Here is a 21,498-nt window from a genome sequence, read left to right on the forward strand (position 1 = left end):
GCAGACGGTGCGGTGCCGGAGCAGCGGCGGGGACGGCGCCCGGGAGCCTGCGCCCGCCTTGGCGACGCCACGTCCCTCGAGGAGGGTCCACTGGGGCTGAGCGGCGACAGGTTGCTCGGCTTCGCGTCCGCGCGGGGCAGGCGGCGGCGGATGAGGTGGATGGAGCCCCGGGAGCGCCCCCCGAGGACGCCGGGCACGGCGCGCGTCAGAGGCTGTGCGAGCCCGTCCCGTCCCCGTCCCCGGCCGGCGCGGGTCCCACGGAAAGAGACCAGGAGGCAGCCGCCACATGCCAGATTCAAAGTCATTAGATCGCAGTTCGCTGTTTTTAAGAATTTTATTCAGAATGCCTACCTGTAGAAGTTAGCATTATCTTACAGATTACAAAATTCAATTCTTTTGCGTCTGCAAACATTCATAATAGGTGAGGAATAACAGACTAGAAACGTGGAGCGTCACAAAACCGTCGCCTGGGCCTCGCCGCGCCCCGCGCCTCCGGGAAGGGGCGTGACCGTCGTACTCACACTGCGGGGAACGCACTTCTAGGACACACACCTGACCAGCGCTAGAGTGTTTGAATTTATAAATGGCCGTTAAGCAGGACATTTAACTCAGATGTATATTGAAGCATGCTAAAAAGTGAAAAAAGTTTTCTGCTGAAGTTCTGTGGCTCATCAGTTCCAATGTTTCATGGCATTTTTAAAATAAATTTCAGTGTTGTAATACTAAAATAATTTTACATGATAAATGCAAAACGATAGAATTTTCTGAACATTTTAGAAAGTATATTCACATTCATTTTGTCACGGGTTTCTTGTGGCTCTTCTAAATATGTTAATCATATTAAGGAGACACTGGTCCTAGACAATTTTAACAGTCCATCTTCAATTAAAAACTGTAACTAAACAAACAGTATATTAAAGCGTAACAAAAAGTAACTTAAATATACTAAATTCACACACAGTAAACAAAGTGAAACCAAATTACATAATAGTGGCAGGTTATACAGTTTAAAGAATTTATCAATATAGTCAAATGACGCAGAAGTTGAAATGTAAACTTAGTGATTTGTGTGGTGTTACTCCTTGTTCAAATTGGAAAATTTGGTATAAATGCAAGTATTAGTATTTTATTTCTGTACATTTAATTTAACATAATTCAAAATAATCTACAGCATCATGTATGGCTCATCAATATTGCCATCATCACTGTATATCAACCAAAAAAACCCCAAAAATATATTCATTACCCATTACAAATGCTAGACACTGGAAAAAACGGAATTTTTTACATTTGTTTTCTTAAGTATTCTAAGATATTCTTCAAAAAGTTAAAACTGCCTTCTACAGAATTTTATGTGTATATGGCACAAGTGGACACCCAAAACAGTGTGAATTCCATCAAAAAGGCACTGTTTACAATACTCAGAATAATCTGACAAGTCTACTTCAATGATGTCTGAGAGTGAATGTATCTGAAATAGTTAAATAGACAAACCCTTATAAAAGTACAGCATTACTGTTTAAATATACTATAGCTATATAAAAGGAAATAAAAATGACACAGAGAAATGACCCTTTATGACAAGTAAGCCTATAAACACTTTGAATCATATTGTAGAGTTCTGTAACACAAAAATAACAAAAGTATTTTCTTAAAGGCACAAAAGCGTGAATACTAAATGAGTGTTCCATTTTACAAGGCCAACTTCTTCAATGGAATGGTGACAAAGATTACACTGTACCTTTATAAGTCATACAAAAAAGTACTAACATGAAATACAAGTAAAGTATCTATTGCTGAGACTTACTTGTTTCATATACCCCATTTATGGTCTATTCCTGGGCCAGCTACACCTCACTAAATGGTGGATGACTGAAGGCATAGTACATTTAATAACTAAACAAATGCATATAAATTTTCATGTGAAAAAATAAAATTTTTGATCAAATGAAAAAAAGTGGTCGTAAGATCTTAAATCCTAGAAACCATCATGAGGCTCTCAGACAACTGGGAACTGTTAATCACAATTTTTATGAATCCATGTTTGAAGGAATATTAATCTCAGGTAGAGAACATTCAAAGTCAATTATATATATGGCTACATACAAAGTTAATTACGTGTTTTAAAGGATTCACATGCTAAGCCCAGCACAAGCACTGATCTAAAACTAAGCCACCGATTCCTGAGTTTTGTGTTCAGTTCACAGAAAGGAACTCATACAACCAAAAGCATAAGACTATTAGATTAGATCTATGCTTTCAGTGTATAAGAAACAGTCATGAGTAACCCTGCTCTTTTTCATGAAATAGTTTTTGACTTCTTGAGTAAAGAACCCAAAACATCTGTCTTAAAAAGAAAAAAAAGTAACTACCTTTCCAGTCTTAGAAGATACCTATACAAATAAAACACTATTTAGACCAAAAGAAAATAACACACAAGTGAGTAAGACTAAAACCCCAAAGGGGGGTTACCAACAAGAAATTTTAAGTTTTCCAGGTTCAATGATGAAATGATTTTTGTGATCAGCCAATCAACTTATTTATATATGATATAAATACTAATTTAAACCATAAAAAGGATCAAATTGTACAATATTTACAAAATAATATAAATGAGTAGGCAGTTGAGCATATAACATTGGTAACAGAAAGTGAGTACAAAAATTATACTGACAAGTCTCAAATACAAACAGATCCCACCTGTTCTGTGTAGTCATAGTATACCTATACTTAAAAGGCTTAAGTACATCTTACTTATATTTCAATTAAAAATTTTTTTTCACACGTACATATGGAATAGAGCATTATTTTGCCAAAATTACATGGGATATGGCTCTTCATAAAACCTAAGGCTACTTAAAATAGGTATACTGATTAGGGGAAAAAAAGCCAGCTCTTTTTTTTTTTATCACTTTTGATTTTTTAAATTTAGCAATCGTTCCTTGATTTTATATTTATCATGGCATAAATAGTTGATTGTAATCTTACTAGGGTCTCACAGCCTCTTCTTACTCAAAGGCAAAAGTAGCCAGAATAATTATTCTGACTTTTATTCATTAATAACCATTTTGAAATCTTTACTTTCAGGATTCTGAGATATATCTTCCTAAGCTTAACTACATTTGCAAAAATTGCTTCTGAGGACTGTAAATATTTATGACAAAAGTAAAAATATTAACTCCCTCTCAAAAAATTAGGAAAAAGTTTGCCTGAGCCTGAATAAAAAAGTCGTGAAAAATCGTGGTTTTATTATAGAATGAAGTTGCTCAGAACAGAGAAGGCAAATAAGGAATTAAACTTCAGACCTTGATGCTCTTCTTAGATGCTCAACTTATTGCACATTTTAAAGAAATCAATTGTAATGTATACATAAATGGTACCACACTAAGTGTCTTTTCTTATTGCCTTTCTCTTATTTGGCTTTTGAAATATAATATTGGTTATAATTTTTTTCTACTCATTCACTGAACACACTAGGGTCTAAACAAAAGCTAAATTTTTCATAATGAAAAAAACCCCATAAATTATCAGAATTTCATATGCCCTACAAACATCTCTAAAATTTGGCCTAGTGATTGGACCAATGGAGTTACAAAAAACAGAAATAAGAAAAAAGGACAGCAATAAATTTTGACCACACTCTTTTAAGCAAGTGCTTGAGGTGGTATATTATATAAGAAAGATATAATCAATAGGTCCAAATAGCTGCATACCAGTTTTTTTATGTTGATATACATACACACACATTTATACCTGTAGCTATAAATATTAAATTCCAGGGGTTAAAAAAATCATGTGTAAACTTTGAAAAAAGCAATTTGCCATCTTGTCTCTCTCAGTACATCAATTTTGCCTACACTTTTTTTTTTTTTTTCTGTTTCTAAGAAGATAACTGAACTGGGTGCTTTGGAAATGATTTTTAAACAGGACAGTGTTTTGAACTATTTATGTCTATTTTGCAATCATTCCCATTCCGTAATTCCTTATTGATAAAAGTCTTGTGCCTGTTTTATGAAGAAAATAGATTGCTATATAGATTTCCTAAGATTGACAATATTTGTTATGAATGCTATATCTCAGAACATACTATAGAATACAAAGACTACTGTCAGGTATACATAAGACACAATTGTGTGTACATGTGGATTTATCATATTCACATGTAAACACATTGTCACAAAAGCTAGAAATGTTCTGGCACTTAACACATAGCTCACTTTAATAACCAATAGTTCTTATACCAGGTTAAGAATAAAAGGTATGAAAGGTCAACACCTCTACATTTATCTCTAAGATTTTTGTTTTAGAAATATTGTGACATTTTAATAAAGACCAAAGCCACTTGACCATTGGTCCCAGGCCAAATCTGATTATTCCAGTTCATTAATTCAACTGTAAGGAACTTCTACTTAAACATGAAGTTTATTATGACTTGAAGCAAAATCAGGAGGAAAATGATGAAGTAGTCTTTTTGTTGCAGAAAATAATCCGTGGCAGGTGCGCTTGAAACTAAATGATTTCGAAGAGCCATAATATTTCTACAAAATAAGAAACAATAAATTTTATAATTATTTGTCAAAATGTTGACATATGAGATTTATTAGTAAGTCTTAGGTAACAGAACACTAAAGTAACTAGTTCAATCAATTACAACTACCTTAACAGGAAGCTGATTATCCTACGTGAAGCCATTATCAGGTCTTGTCTAAATCTACATTCCACATTGTACCAGTTACTCAATGTTGTACATCAAACATAATCATTAAAGTTTGATGATGTAAAAATATATCACCTTTCTCTGTTATCACAGTGGATTTATTTATTTATTTATTTATTTATTAATTATTTCAGGAGCGACACGGAGAGAGAGAGGCAGAGACACAGGCAGAGGAAGAAGCAGGCTCCATGCAGGGAGCCCGACGTGGGACTCAATCCCAGGACCCAGGATCACATCCTGGGGTGAAGGTGGTGCTAAACTGCTGAGCCACCAGAGCTGCCCAATAACAGTGGTTTTAAAACAAAAACTATGCTCTTTAGTTGGCCTATTAAAGTTCTTTTGTATTTACTTTAGGGAAGATAGAAACAAGTTGGAGAAAAATCCTAAATTTCCCAGGAAAAGTAATACAACAGATTTCGTGACATTCCTAACTTGAAAAATGCTACTATATAGGCACTTCATATGCTGACAGACTTTGTCAAAGTCAAATTATAGGTGAAAGACAAAAATAAAATATTTAGTCATGAAATGAGCTTACATTATCCTCAAGCTATCCTAAATGCTTTTAGCTAAAGAAAAAAAAAAAAGGTTAGTGAAGACATCCCACCCTGCCACTGCCCCAACTTCTTCTAGTAAAGTGTGTTACCAGCATAGAGAGAGAAAGGAAGCAAGCGAATAAGCAGGTTCATTAATTAATATAATTGAACTAGGAAATGAGAATTTTATAAGGGCTGATGACACCAAGAAGCAGAAGACATGCCCCCTCCTCTAAAGGGAGTTCATGGGCCAGTGGGGGCAGGAGGGGTGTGGTAAACAGACACACACAATAACAACTCTGTAGTCTACCAAACACTCAAAAGCAGTATGTATAGAGAACTGTACAAGGAAAGTGGAGAAGAGTCTAATAACTCCACAGGACAGGGTGAATAATTAGAAATGCTACAAAAAGGGTGGCATCTGAATTATATTCTGAAGGATAAACAGGGATTTTCTTAATGGGCAGGGTGGGAGGAAGAGCAATTCAGTGTTGGCAAAGCTCCAAAGATGACACAGCACACTGTATTCTGGAGATACGAGGCGTTTCACAGAACTAGAGCATGGGACAGGTGCAGGGATGAGGCTGTAAATGAAAACAGTAACTAGATATAAGCTGTAAGATCACTAAAAACAGAAAAATCTTTTTTTTAATTCTCTGATATAGAAATGGGAGTCAACCAATCTGCACTCATGCTAGCTTAGCAATGGAGCAGGACGGATCAGAACCTTTCCCCCTTCAAGGAGCCTTCCTGCGTGTTAATGGTCTTGTGTTGCTGGATGATGGGGAGGTGTGTGTGAAGGTCTGGGACTACAAAAAGAGCACTCAAGGATCTCATGCTATGTAACCATTGCTATGATGTATTTCAGTATTTCAACAACTGATGCACTCCAATTAAACATTAGCCATGTACAAAGGGACTACAGAAGCCTTTGTTAGCCAATTCTCTCAGAAACTACCCCATTTCAACACCCAACCCAGCTACATTTCTAGTATGCTACAGCAGTAAGATAAAGAGCTTCCAATTTTACCCTCACAGATGAGAAAAAACCACCACTCTGCCCCTATATTTTAGTGGTGAAGGAATTTCGTAAGTTTTAGTCATCAGGCAACAGAAGCCAAGGTTCTATTATAGCCCAACAATGTTATAAAACTGTTAAGTTTGCATACAATTTCCTACCTAACAGGATTCTTAACCATCTCTCTACACTTAAATGAACAGCCAGCCACTGTCCATGTATATTACCTTTTAATTTCTTCCTGTGTTTGTTTTATAGATTCAATGGAATTTTGAATGTCTCCCAGTTCTATCCCTTTCTTTCTTCTTGTATTTGGTTTCACTGATTGAGCTGAAAAGACATTTCGAATGAAGTTGGTAAAAATAGAGAACATACTTAATTATAAACAATTTACATTTCAGCTTAATGATTCTTGTGTAATAAAAATCTTCCTAGGCATTACTTTTATGGCTTAGAGTAATGTAATACTAATACTCTGTATTTTTAAAATTTCAATCATATCACTTCCAAATTAGCATTACAGATATATTTAAAGTAACCACAAATTAGTTAAATTTTGGATGGTATCAGTTTTTTAAAACTCATCAAAATAGACAAAAATACTTTTTTTTTTAAAAAAAAGATTTTATTTATTTATTCATGACAGACAGAGAGAGAGAGAGAGGCAGAGACACAGGCAGAGAGAGAAGCAGGCTCCATGCAGGGAGCTGGATGTGGGGCTTGATGCTGGGACTCCAGGATCACACCCTGGGCCAAAGGCAGGCGCTTAACCGCTGAGCCACCCAGGTGTCCCGACAAAAATAATTTATTAAAAACATATATTAATTTGGGGGAAGGCATTACTCTCTCTCTCTCTTTTTCTTTTGCATTACTCTTCTATCTCTTGTCTATTTGCCTACATCTGAGGGAGTCAGCTTTTTGAGTCCCCCTTTCATGTTTCATTGATAATGTTATCTTTCCCTAGTCACCTAAAACTTAAATATTTTTGGTTGGTTTTGCAACCTTTTCTATAAATTTTTACTGTCAACCAGTACATCGTATTTTTTTCCCCTTCAAATCTCTCATAGCCATTCCTTCCTTTTTGTTTCTGTTCATATATTAACCTCTCTCCAGGTCTCAGCTTTGTCATTTGTAAAACAGGAATTATAATAACACTACTCAGACTTCACATGATTGTAGTACATTGTGTTAAACATCTTGCTTGACACGAGTTAAGTACCCAATGAATGTCAGCTGGTAAATTACAGGTGAACAGTGGAGTGGGTAAGAGTGCATTAAGGAACTAAAATATCTGTATATGTTATATATACATACAGCCTCATGGGGTATGTGACTTGGGGCAGGCTAGCTAGCCTGTGTCTCAATTTCCTTTTCTGTAAAATGGGAACAAAACAGTATAACCAATACTCCCCTCTGAAGCACACTGGTATCGTGGTGACTCCTACTTTTAAACTTTTATTGATTTTATTCCTCTTTTACACCAGTATTTTGCCCACCACCCAAATCCCTCAAGCCTAGATTTCTGTAATCCATTATAAATCCTGATTATTCATCAAGGTTCCTCTAAGAACCTTTCTCAAACTGAATTCAGCTGTTTCTCCTTTAAACTATTATTTGGTGTCTACTCATTTCGTGGCATTTATCATTTATTCACCTCTTGCGTTATCTCTGTAAAAATTAGCTCCTCAGCTTAGTACCAGCTTAGCAGAGAACTATGGCTTTAAAAACAATTTTCTCAGACTTTACCTTAATTCTTTCTTGATTCTATCTCAGTGTAATTCAAGACATTTTACACATTATCTGACTTGAACAAGAATGGCATACTAGTTAATTCAGTCCGTAATTTTGATAGTTGTATTTTTACTTGTCTGTGACTTCTAAACACTATGAGAACTTATTCTAAAAAGGAAAAAAAATTTTTGAAGCATGGACCTAAGTTCAAAACTCAAAAAATGCATCCTGCATGGAGTTAGGAAACTATCAATAATTTTTCAGAGGCTAATGAGACATAAGAGCTAGTACTACAAAGTGTTTCTTGATTTGCATATTTTCTCTTGCCTTTCCTTTGTGGCCTGGTCTTGAAACTTATCTATAATCTAAAACAACTTTTTTTGCATACCATCTCTATCCCTACCCAAACTCTCCCATCATCTTCTTGAGTTAATATGAAAAACACTTTTCCTATATTAAACATAATACCATAACATCCTTTTAAAAGTTTAGATGCTTAGAGTGAATAGTATGCAGTAAATATTTTTACCTTCACTTCCAGATGAGTCCTGGATATCAGGTTCTGGGGAAGAATAGCCTTTTGCCACTTTCTTCTGTTGCCTGGTTGGCTTATGTTTCATTTTGGGGACACTAACCTGAAAAAATCCATACTATGTGAATTTGCAGTGAATTTTGTAATTAAAGAACAACGCTGTATGACTGTCAAAACTATCTGTTCATGGATACAGCACATTGAAATAAAAACAAAGATGAAATAGTCTAAAACTTAACAAACTATGTGATATGCTCAATCAAATTATTAAATTGTAATAGGAAACATTAATTTGGCACAAACAACAAAAATATTTTTAAAAGCATGCAATGAAGAGTTTCTCTTCACTCCTGAGCTCTATCAACTCAGTTTCCCTGCCACAAAATAGATATTACTATTACTTTGTATATCCTCCAAGAGACATTTTCATGTACACACAAATATGAATATAGACCCATTCCCCTCATATTTCTCACTGCACCAGTCAGTATCTCTAGTTCAATGTCAAGTAACAGTGCTTTCTTTCAATCATATCTATCTTGTTCTCAACATTAGAAGCATTCCCATTGAACGATGTTGGGTTTCCCATAAAATCTTTAGTTTTAATAATATCTGGATAATGTAGAAAGCATCTTATAAGAAACGGAAGTGCTATTTTGCAGAGCAGGATTTAAATCTATACAAACCATTTGAATGCATGCACAAGATTCAGAAGTGTATCAAACGATCAAGTAGTATAAAGTTTGTCTTAGAATAATGTACTTTAGATTCTACTCTATTAATAGGCTTGCAATTTTGGAGGTCAATCCTAAGGTTAAAAACTCGAATTCAAGAGAAGACACTGGAATCTAAAGGGTAAGGTAATTTATATGCTGAGAAAAACAGGGAAACAGTCATCATAACTCTTGGGTTCTATTCATACCTGTTTATTTTTTTAAAAAAAAGATTTTATTATTATTATTTATTTATGAGAAACACAGAGAGAGAGAGAGAGAGGCAGAGACACAGGCAGAGGGAGAAGCAGGCTCCATGGAGGGAGCCCGACATGGGACTTGATTCTGGGTCTCCAGGATCACACCCTGGGCCGAAGGTGGCGGCGCTAAACCACTGAGCCACTGGGGCTGCCCTCTGCTTATTTTTCTAAATAGGAATTATCCACCAATAACTTCCTCTTTTGCAAAATCTTATTCAAAAGACTGTAATTAAATTTCTATAATTTTATTATAGAAAATAAACAATGAGCTGGTAGGTTCTAGATTCGGTCTACACAATGCCCTCCTACTTCAAGTGATAGAGATTGAACATTATAACTTTAGAATCCAAATCCACATTCTCAGAATAGGCTCAAATTGGAGACTGATGAAGACTGGTGAGAAGTATTTAAAATGACAATCTACCTCTCCGTAAACTCTACTTTTAAGAGAAAATACAGATGCCATATGTGTCTCTATCATGTTAGTACTGTTAAAGGAAGAAACAAAAATTTTTAATGTTTTACTTTTTTTTTTTTTTTTTTTTTTTTAGAGAGGGAGAGAAAGAGATTTGGGGAGAGACAGAGAAAGTGAGAGCCAGTGAGTGAGCAATCTTAAGCAGGTTCCATGCCCAGTGTGGAGCCAGACATGGGGCTCAATTTTTTTTTTTTGGATATAGTTTTATTGGCGTTCGATTTGCCAACATATAGCATAACGCCCAGTGCTCAACTCAAGTGCCCCCCTCAGTGCCCGTCCCCCAGTCACCCCGTCCCCCCGCCCACCTCCCCTTCCACCAGCCCTTGTTCGTTCCCCAGAGTTAGGTGTTTCTCATGTTCTGTCTCCCTCTGATATTTCCCACTCATTTTCTTTCCTTTCCCCTTTATTCCCTTACACTATTTTTTTTATTCATGGGGCTCAATCTTATCATGACCTGAGTTGAAATCAAGAGTCAGATGCTTAAATGACTGAGCCACCCAGGTGCTCCTAAAATGTTCTACAATTTCTAAATAGGGAAAACATGTGTGTGTACAGATTATATATATATATATATATATATATATATATATATATATATATACATACACATATATATATATATACATATATATAAGTGTTGCCATCTTAGCCATTTTTAAGTGTACAATCAAGTTGTATTAAATAGATTCACAATATTGTCCAAATGTCACAGCTACTTGTGAAACATTTTTGGGAGAGAGACTGTAAGCAATGACTTCCCATTCGCTCTTCCCCTCAGTCCCTAGTAACATCTTTTTGACTTTAGTTATTCTATTTTTGAGGTCCAGAATTTGTTTGGTTTCTTGGTATAATTTCTCTTTATTGATATTCTAATTTTGTTTATATATCTTTTTCTTGGTTTCCTTTGGTTTTTTGTTCCTGTTTAACTCTGTGGGCACATCTGAGACAACTGTTCTAAAAACTCTGTTTGCTAAGTCTGGTGTCTGGATTTCATCAGGGATGGTTTCTGTCTACTTTGTTCCTTTTACTGGGTCATGCTTTCAAGCTTATTTTTATGCCTTGTAATTCTTTATGGAAAACCGGACATCTGATTGTTATAATGAAGTAATTCAGGATATTAAATTCTCCACCTTCCCCTGGGCTTGTGGTCTTCTGGACTGATGAAATCCATAGTACTCCATTTGTTCAGTGAAGTCCCTAAATTGTTTTTACAAAGACTGTACGTCTTGTTCATGGTTACTGAAATCTGTTTCTTAGCTTGCGTTCAGCGAGCATTCTGACAGAAGCTTCCTTGAATACCAGTAGCTAAACAAAAACAAAAGACAAGAACAAAAAACACTCTCCCAGTCTTATGAGACTGGCTCTGTAGCAGCCCTCTTTCAATACTAAGCCAGGCTTGAGCAGGTCTTTTCTGAGCATAAGCATTTTGCCTTGGACATTTCCATGGTTTTCTAAAATATCTGATTCCCTAGTTTCCCAAAGAATTTCTCCCCAGCTTTTGTTTCAGGCCTTACATAGTCTACTGTATTGTTTCAATGGTAATCTTTTGCCCCAGGAATGTGAAGGTTGTATGGTTCACAGGACTTCCAAGCAATGCCTTGCAGCCTTTCTGGTTGAGCTATGAGTTAGCGAAAACAGAGATGCTTGCCCTGCAAGAATCCTTTAGATAGCCACCCCACCCCCCAGCCCCCACTCCCAGAGGTCACAACAGACATAAACAATTGGTGAATAAGGTCTGCTATGCTCCCCTCTGGAACCAGGGTTCACATTGGGACTGTGGGGACCCTTAAAAACTACTAGAGCACCAATGATGAGTTGGGACAAGGGCAAGTAAAAATACTATAAAGCTTTCCTATGGCTTTAAAGTCACCTCCTTCTTGATTTAGCACTCTGTGGTTGCAAACCTCTATTTCCATAGTTCTGGCAAATTTGGTTCTGACACCTTTTGCTTGCTTTTTTGTTTCTTTGAAGGGATAGAGCTTGGAGCTGCATATCCTGTGATTTTGGTGCCCTCAAATTTTAAATTTTGCAGTTAAATTTTAAACACTGGTAGCAAAAGATACTAAAGGCTTAAAAAATCTGTATGCCAGGAGCGCCAGGGTGGCACAATGGGTTAAGGGTCCAACTCTTGGTTTTGGCTCAGGTCATGATCCATAGATTGTAGGATCAAGGCCTGAGTCAGGCACCACACTCAGCATGGAGTCTTCTTGAGATTCTCTCTCTCTCTCTCCTCTGTACCTTATCCCTGCGCTCTCTCTTTCTAAAAACTAAATAAATAGGGGCACCTGGGTGGCTCAGTGGTTAGGCATCTGCCTTTGGTTCAGAGTGTGATCCTGGAGTCCTGGGATCAAGTCCTGCATCAGGCTTCAACCAGGGAGCCTGCTTCTCCCTCTGCCTATGTCTCTGCCTCTCTGTGTCTCTCATGAATAAATAAATAAAAATATTTAAAATAAATGAATCTTTTAAAAATATTTATATGCCTAATAGATCTTGTCATGTTTTTATTACATACCATTGGAGTGCGATGTTTCACTTTGGTCTGGATAACACCATCTTTTTCGAACTGTATCATATCATTAAGTGGGTCCCATGGTCTAGTACTGCATAAATTAAAACAAACAAACAAACAAACCCATTTGATTAATAACAAAACACTCAAGTACTTTTCCAAAAATGTATTCTATAATTAGATTTTTATTAGCAATTATGAACCTAGTTATAAGATTAATATTTGTCATATCTAATCTAATTCTCAGCTTATTTTGTACACTACTCTCATGGAGTCAAATTTATGATGAATAGAACATCAAGTTTAAAATCTCATACCAATTTATATATATGGCTTAATGAAAAACTACCCAACTGTAAAAATTATAGAAATAAAGGCAAAAAGTTATGTTGGTATATTCTTTGTATATACTTACTCTGCAAACTTGTAATGCCATTCTCCTGTGAGTGGATCAAGTTCAAATAACTTGCATGTCCACTCCTCACTTTTTGTTTTCCGATCTCTGGCAGCTTGTCTTTGAGCTTCTTCTAAAACATACTTCTCTTGAGTAGCTTCTGTTTGGTCTTTGGCATTTATGGCTCGAGTTACCCGCTGCCAGAGTCTAGTAGATGTATACAAACAGCATTAAAAAAGCAAATCAAATTTACATAGAATAGACTTGAATTCCCTTGAGAGAAAATGGTGTGCCCATGTGGGTTTTTGGCTTTGCAAAGAGCTTATGCTTACAGGCTTAGAAAGAGTGAGAATATAAAGAGTGGTGCCTTGAGAGATCACAGTGGAGACCAATTTTTTTCTTGCCAGTAGGGAGTTATTACCTGGGTTCCTAAACATGACAATAAATGGTACTGACCAGAAACTAGTTAAGAATGTAATGAAGGCTCAACAATCTGTATCTTTATGCTCCCTGGATGATTTGTATCACTGTTTAAAATTTACTGGCCTCAAAGATACAATACTGTAATGCCATGCTTCTCACCGTTGGATGCAGGAATCACCAGGAACTTTTAAAATCAAAATCTTGGGGATGGGCTCAGGTATTGTTTTTAAAAATGTTTTCCAGGTGATCTTAATGTGTAGCCAATGTTGAGAACTAATGATCTAATAAGAAAAGACTGAGGTAAAATCTTTTCCCCTACTGAAGTTTGGTCTTTTATAAGACAAATAAAAATATACTATCTATATCCCACCAACCTGGGAAAACAGCATGTTGTGACTGAAAGAATACAAACTTTGGAATCAGATAGAGTTGGGTTGAATTCTTGGCTGGTGAACTAAAAGTTACTTATCCTAAAACTCATCTCATCTTTAAAATATGTTAAATTATATTCACACCTCAGAAATTGTTGTCTGCCTTGGCAAAGCTTCCCTCTTGATAGAGAGCATCGTGGTTACAGCTGAAACAATTTTTAGAACTGGTACATACATATTTTTTCATTTTTGACAACCTCAATTTTAAATGTATAGGAAAAGCACACAGACATGAATCCCCATGACAGAGAATGATACGCATTAAGCCCCCTGACGAGTACCAGACACCCCAGACACCCGACCCCTTCAGGTGTGCGGTACCATAACCCCATCCCCCACACCCACCCCGTCCCTACACCACCGCCACGCCCTGGTCCGTACCATACCCCCAACAAAAATGTAACCCACCGACACCGCTAACCCTCCCTCCAAAACTAGCTGACACCCTAACCACATGTCAAAACACAACCCCACTCCAGAACATACCACTGACGAAGGCCTGTCATAACCTGTGACCAGATTCTTAAATTTTTGAAAACCAAGAGTAATATATAAAAAGACCCCATGATAATTAATACCAAGCAGACTATTTACAATAAATAGGGCCCTATCGCCTCACCGGTCCCCCCCAGTGCCCGTAAAACTAATAACCCCAGCCTCCCCCCCCCTACATCAAAGCCATAAAAAATCCCCAACCCGATATTCTCGAAACCCCACCCCCCAAAAGTTACCGTCACATTGCCAGAAAGTTACATTAATTTGCTATAAATTACAATGATCCATGTCCCCCGAGGCCGCGTCCCCCTAAGACCCCCCACAAGCTATCAAACCCCCCCCATCCAACACAAAACCAAAGCCTTTCTCCCCCCCGAGTAAAGCCAACCAACAAACACAGGTGAAAGCCCAACAACCCATCACACTTACCCCAATTAACCCATTCCAACAAACTCACCACTGCTTAATGTCTGGTGTTGTGGTTATCCAGAAAACCTCTGAATTAATCATGTTTATTGTCATTAATATAAAACTATCAACTATCCAATATTTAATAAAATAAATAAAAAAATTTTTACTAGACGCGAGCTAAGATTTCATGTACTTAAAAGGGAGTAATTTAAACTAAAATATTATAATCATAATACTACAATTACATAACTTCTCTGAATCCTTTATCCCCATGGTGTACAACAACACATTTTTTACAACAAATGACAATCTGGCAAACCTTTCTAAAAGTCCCCAACATCTCTTGTCATTTTAAACACCCCCCATTATATTACAATAACAGTCAACTCCTTACTCAGACCCATAACACCCCAATTTGGTTAACCACCCCCCCCCCCCGAGTCAATAGCAAGCCCCCACAAGTCTGATCCCCCACCATAACTTTCAAGCCAAACCCATGCAGAAACCCCTCAACCACCATGTCTGAATTTATACAGCGTAGAGTTAATAGCTAGAGCATGACCAATGAAATGCTATTAGATTACCACATACATACAATTATATATCATATATATAACACACACACACACACACACACCCACCCCTCGCCCAACAGCCCTTACCCTTCAAAATTTGCCCCCCAACTATCGCTCCACCCCGAAACTTCAATTTTTAAAACCCCACGTTTTATATTTTTTCAACAATAACCGCATCTTCGATAGAACCATCAAAGCCCACCCTAAAACCCCAGACCCGTCTCCAGCATATGTGCCTTTAGGTTGAGTCTCTACGCACCCGCACCCAGTTTTCATTTATCACGCACCCCATTTTCTCAAATCATTAATACGCTTTTTTATAATGCAGAAAATAGCAGTGTTCACAGTGAGAATGCATCTAGGCAGTACTGTGATATAGCCTTCTTATTCATTTAAGCTCCTCTTAACAAAATTATATAAATGTGAATTTGTATCAGTAGAGAAATAAATCAACACCATTGCTCTCAAATGCCACTGTATCCTTTTCATGTTCCTCAAAAGGAAATGTAATTCTTCTGGGTAAGAGGCAGTATACTGCTCTGAATAGAAACACAACCCTGGAGCCAGAGAACATGGGCTGTAATTCTTGTCCCATCACTTTGAGCAAATTATTTTTTTTTATTTTTTTTTTAATTTTTATTTATTTATGATAGAGAGAGAGAGAGAGACAGAGACATAGGCAGAGGGAGAAGCAGGCTCCATGCACCGGGAGCCTGACGTGGGATTCGATCCCGGGTCTCCAGGATCGCGCCCTGGGCCAAAGGCAGGCGCTAAACCGCTGCGCCACCCAGGGATCCCTGAGCAAATTATTATTATTATTTTTAAAAAGATTTTATTTATTTTTTCATGAAAGACAGAGAGAGAGAGAGAGAGAGAGAGAGGCAGAGACATAGGGAGGGAGAGGAAGAGGCAGGCTCCATGCAGGGAGCCCGATGTGGGACTCGATCCTGGGTCTCCAGGATCATGCCCGTGGCTGACGGCGGTGCTAAACCGCTGAGCCACCTAGGCTGCCCTCACTTTGAGCAAATTAAACTCTGTGCCTCAGTGTTCTCCTTATAAAATGGAGACAGGAACAGTACCCATTTCATATAGTTATTAAGTATTAAATGAGTTAATACGAGTAACATCTTTATTTTATTATTTTTAAAATATTTTATTTATTTATTCATGAGACACAGAGAGAGAGGAGAGAGAGAGAGGCAGAGACACAGGCAGAGGGAGAAGCAGGCTCCACATAGGGAGCCCGATGTGGGACTCGATCCCAGGTCTCCAGGAGCACGCCCTTGGCCAAAGGCAGGCACTAAACCACTGAGCCATCCAGGGACCCCCTGAGTAACATTTTTAAACAGTGCAGTACATTATAAGTGGTAAATGTTAGTATTTTTTTTAATGTTAGTATTTTTATTGAAATAAAGTCTTGGAAAGATAAAGTATTACATGAAACTAAATATTGTTGATGATAGATCAATGCTATAATAATACTGGTTAGGCTGAAGCTTATGTTGAATGATGCTTTGAGCAGTGGAATAAGTGAACTTATAAAATGTTATTTTAATTTTTTTTTCACAGAATACAGTCTTCTTGTCAAGAGAAAATACAAAAATACTTACCCAATGGCCTTCCAAAGTAGCTAGGACTTCTTTTCCCAATTTAAGTTTCCCTGATATTTGATTAACACAGTCACTACTACCTAGAAATGGCTTTTAAAAGAAAAAACATTACAGAAATATTTTGCTTTAAACTTCTATTTACATATAATATAGACAAAAAGGAATGAAAGAAGTAATGGTATAGTTCTTGAAGGCAAAGAGGATGAAATCCTGACTCAAATTTTAGTCAGAAATGTTCAATGAAAAAAATTGGAATCTGTTGCTGTGGAAAATAAAGGTAAAAACAGACTGTGTGATGTCCAAATACACATACTGAGAAAGATCACAAATGATGACTCATGCCCTGTGTGCCCTTCTGACTCAACCATGGTCCATCAATGTTGCAGTCTATTTAAGCTACTGCTTAAATTCAGTGGACTTGAGGGACTTAATTTACCTATTAGAATAATAGTCCTTCCTTTGAAACAAAACAGTAAAACAAAACTTTATCAAAAAATCCTCCAAAAATTACATTAGAAAGAATACACTGAGTTTCTATATATTGCCTTACTGATGTCTCTCGTCAGTGACACCCTTACAGGTGTGGAAAATTACTTAAGACATCTTTAGCCATGATTTTCAGACATCATTATCACCACATAATCAAAAAATTTGCTAAGATTAAGGAAAAAAGGGCACTGTACCAAATACTACTTCTGATACTTTTTATCAGAACAAAGTTGATCAGCTGGATATCAAAACAGGAGAAATTTAGTAACAAATATCATACAGTTCATAGAAATATTCTTATCTGGACATATTGTATTGTCCTATACCAATAACTGCTACATGGAAAAGGTCATACATTTCCCTTTCACTTAGAGGCAGACAAAATTTTCCAAAGATGGCCATCTTCCCATTGAGAAGTGGGGTCTACATCCTTTCCTCTTAAATTTAGGTGGGCTTATAACTCTTCAACTAATCAAAAATGGTAGAAGTGATGGCATTTGACTTTTCTGCAACCAAATCATGAATAGCAATGCAGCTTCCACCTTGTTCACAAAAACACTTGCACTTGGAACTGTGAGCTGCCAAATAAGAAGTCTATCTTGAAGCGGCTATGCTGAGAGGCAGCCAAGCCACATGGAAGGGCCATATGTACAGGTGCTCAGATCAGCAGTCCTAGTCTTTAAGTTGTCCCAACCCCAGCACAAGACATGTAAGTGATGAGCCTTCACATAACTCTGGTTCCAACTGTTGAGCCACTCACAACCTGCAAGTCTTCCTGACTGAGGCCCCAAACATTATGTAGAAGAGATAAACTACCCCCAATATGCTCTAAGTTCCCAACTGATAGAACTACCACAGATCAGAGCAAGGTTGTTTTCAAGGCTGTGAGTCTGAGTAAATTATTAGGCAGAAATAGTAAACAATACAATTCTTAATGTATACAACTTTAGCTCTAGCTGATATATACTTTGTGGTATTTTGTAAAGAAATGTTTTAATTTACTGAGAAATTTCTATCCATTCACTTCATAGATCTCATCTTCCATAAAATACCAATAGTTTTATCAATTAAAATCAATAAACAAAAAATGATGGCTTTCTGTTGATTTGGATCTGCCAAGGCTGCCCTCTGATGAGCTCTGTGCTCTTAAATTAGTTTTTTAATGAAGGAACTAAACTGGGCTCTTTGTCCAATATTAATAGCACAGATCCTCTTTAAATTGGGTGATACCTTCTATCTGTACTAACCTTTAGTTTGAATTCAAGTATTGCACTGTATCCAGTTTTTTGACATGTAATATTGACTATTCCACCAAGCTCCAGTGTCATTGTGCCATAAAGAATTCCTAAAGGAAAAAACAAAACAATTTTGACAAAAGGTTGAAGAGAGATACTAGCTAATAACAAGCAGAACATGGGATCCCTGGGTGGCGCAGCGGTTTGGCGCCTGCCTTTGGCCCAGGGCACGATCCTGGAGACCCCGGATCGAATCCCACGTCGGGCTCCTGGTGCATGGAGCCTGCTTCTCCCTCTGCCTGTGTCTCTGCCTCTCTCTCTCTCTGTGTGACTATCATAAATAAATAAACATTTAAAAAAAAAGACAAGCAGAACTTTTCAATCTACTCTCCTTCTAGGAGAGAACAATAATTCAAGTGTATTCTGTCCCCACCCAATAAAAATCTGAAACAGACAAAGTTGTTTCTGTAGGACTTAAATAGGTAACAGAGGATACAATTATTTGCAGATTCCATTCCATTTGTAGATCAAATTATCTGTGAATTCACATTCTTACTAAAACATGTTAGCAATCCCCAAATAAACATCCACAGCACCTTTGTAGTCTTCCATGGACATGCAAAGAGTGAAAAATCTGAGTTTTCCCATGTGCAAATTGCCAATTGAGGCTGAACAAGGTAACATGTCCTCCTGATGTCATCCCAGGTAAACAAGTGCCTTTTTTGCAGTATATGTAAGTGCCACATTTTTCACAGTTTGGTGATTTTTGTTGCTATTTTATAGTATAAAATGACCTCAACTGTAGTGCTAAAGGGCTGCCTAGCATTCCTAAGCACAGAAGGCTATAATGTACCTTATGGAGAAAATGGTGTGTTAAAGCTTGGTTCAGGCATCAGTCATAGTGCTGTTGGCTGTCAGTTCTATGTTACTGTATCAATGATATACAGTAAGGTGTTTTTAAATAGAAACAAGGTTATATATTGATTGGTTGATGAAGAGGTGACTCACAGGAAACTAATCTTGTGTTTCCCCTGGGAGCAATGGTTTAGTTCATTAAAATGTGTTTGTGGTGACTTTATGGAACATAACTACTGCTCATCATAAGAATCAACTGTAAAAGTAAGACAAACATGTAAAAAAAAAAAAACCCCTCAAGAGGTTCTGTGACTTAAAGTTGAGAAAATTCATTTACCTTTGTTAAAGTTTGTGTGTGTGTGTGTGTGTGTGTGTGCAAGTGTGTGTGTGTGTGCATGTACACGTGTGATCTGTTCTTGAACTAAACTGTTACGGCAGCCTTTAATATACAAGAGCACAATGTTAACTTCCAAGTGGGGACCAGACTATGCAGTGTGTCTCATACTTATTTGGCTATGGAAGGTGTAAAACAATTTGTGAGATTAAGAATTTGAGGAACACATCTTAGAAAATACACAAGGGTAGAAAACAATCATTATTTCCTATGCTCATTCACAAGAGCTATTATAATTTCTTTTTTTTTTCATGCTAGAAAATACTGGCATTAGGTATCTACATAAAATATCATTTTCTTTATTCTATATGATGTAAATATGTTAAAATATGTTTCTTATCAATTTAGTTCATGATTTCAGATATTTCACTTCATGCCTATTTTAAAAACCATACATGAAGCTCTAAGAATTATCTAGCCTGAAGCCACAAGGTGGCTACTCTTGTACTTTTATTTATTTATTTTTTTTGAAGACTTTATTTATTCATGAGACACACAGAAAGAGGCAGGAACATAAGGCAGAGGAAGAAGCAGGCTCCTAGGGAGCCTGGGAGCCTGAAGTGGGACACAATCCCAGGACCTCGGCTGGGATCATGCCCTGAGCCAAAGGTAGATGCTCAACCACGAGCCACCCAGGTGCCCCTACTCTTGTACTTCAAACAAGGTAGGTCCCATGTTACACTGGATGGGAGTTTAGTTTCAGAGTTCTCACTGGTTTGACCATAGAGAAGATTCTTAACTTTCTCAGTTTCTACACCTGTGAAATGAGGCCACATTAAATAATTTCCATGCTTTCATGAATCAGTTCCTAAAAGAGGATAATTACCCCAAAAAGTTATTTTTAAAAAATGGGTTGGAAAGGAGTATACAGATAATGAACAAACTGAATATTGAAGCACACGCATAATAGTGCAGGTCACAGAGATCTTGACTCTGCAACATCCTAGGTCTGATATCTCAGGCAAATTAACATCTGTGTGCCTCATTTTCCATATTCATAAAACAGAAACAGACACTCCACCTACTTTACAGGTCTGCTGAAATGATTAATGAGTTTATAAATGTAAGGTACATAGAATGGTTGGGTCCCTGGTCTGTTATAAATGACAGTATCTTTATCTGTATCCTTAATAATGGGGAAAAAGTATACCGTTGGTTTTTAAGAAATTGCCGAGTATAAGAAAAAATTTTTAAAGGACTCAGTATAGTGAAAAGCAGTGAATTAACGTCTTAAAAAGGGTGGTGGTACAAAAAAATTGAAAATCACTTTTAAGGATTTTGAAATAATGGCAGTTTCACCAATTTTAAATCCTGCATATTAGCTAAATGAAATTCCATTATTATAAATCAGCCTCTTCCAGCTGAAGTATGTGTCATAAAAAGTCCATTGTGAGTGAATTAATTTGCCACAGAAACATTCAGTAGATGACAACAATAATCTTAAATATATCTATAAACCAAGGACACTTTCAAACAAAAGGTTGACTCTATCAATCACAAAACACAAGAAATTACAGCCATATACATTTACTTAAAAAGGCTTACAGAATATCTAACTCAAGTATGGAAAATACTTACCTTTACAATGAGCATATGGCATTGTCATGACATAATCTTCACCTCTATTCAAGAAAGTTAATCGTGCTTCTCCTTCTAATATTGCAGACAATGAGTTTCCTAGAATAAATATCATTT

General features: G+C 36.9%; 1 protein-coding gene across 1 annotated transcript in view; it reads right to left on the reverse strand.

Moving 5' to 3' along the window:
- Nucleotides 1-315: 315 nt before the first annotated feature.
- OSBPL8 (oxysterol binding protein like 8) overlaps nucleotides 316-21,498 on the reverse strand; it is a 146,892-nt gene continuing 125,709 nt past the window's right edge. Inside the window, 10 exon segments of the mRNA XM_055341899.1 lie at nucleotides 316-4,538; nucleotides 6,499-6,601; nucleotides 8,532-8,637; nucleotides 12,495-12,582; nucleotides 12,907-13,158; nucleotides 14,692-14,729; nucleotides 16,261-16,272; nucleotides 16,795-16,920; nucleotides 18,567-18,664; nucleotides 21,382-21,480. Coding sequence (XP_055197874.1) covers nucleotides 4,406-4,538; nucleotides 6,499-6,601; nucleotides 8,532-8,637; nucleotides 12,495-12,582; nucleotides 12,907-13,158; nucleotides 14,692-14,729; nucleotides 16,261-16,272; nucleotides 16,795-16,920; nucleotides 18,567-18,664; nucleotides 21,382-21,480 — 1,055 coding nt within the window. The 3' untranslated portion in view covers nucleotides 316-4,405.

This window comes from Nyctereutes procyonoides, unplaced genomic scaffold (assembly GCF_905146905.1).
Source record: "Nyctereutes procyonoides isolate TBG_1078 unplaced genomic scaffold, NYPRO_anot_genome, whole genome shotgun sequence".
Taxonomy (NCBI): Eukaryota; Metazoa; Chordata; class Mammalia; order Carnivora; family Canidae; genus Nyctereutes; species Nyctereutes procyonoides.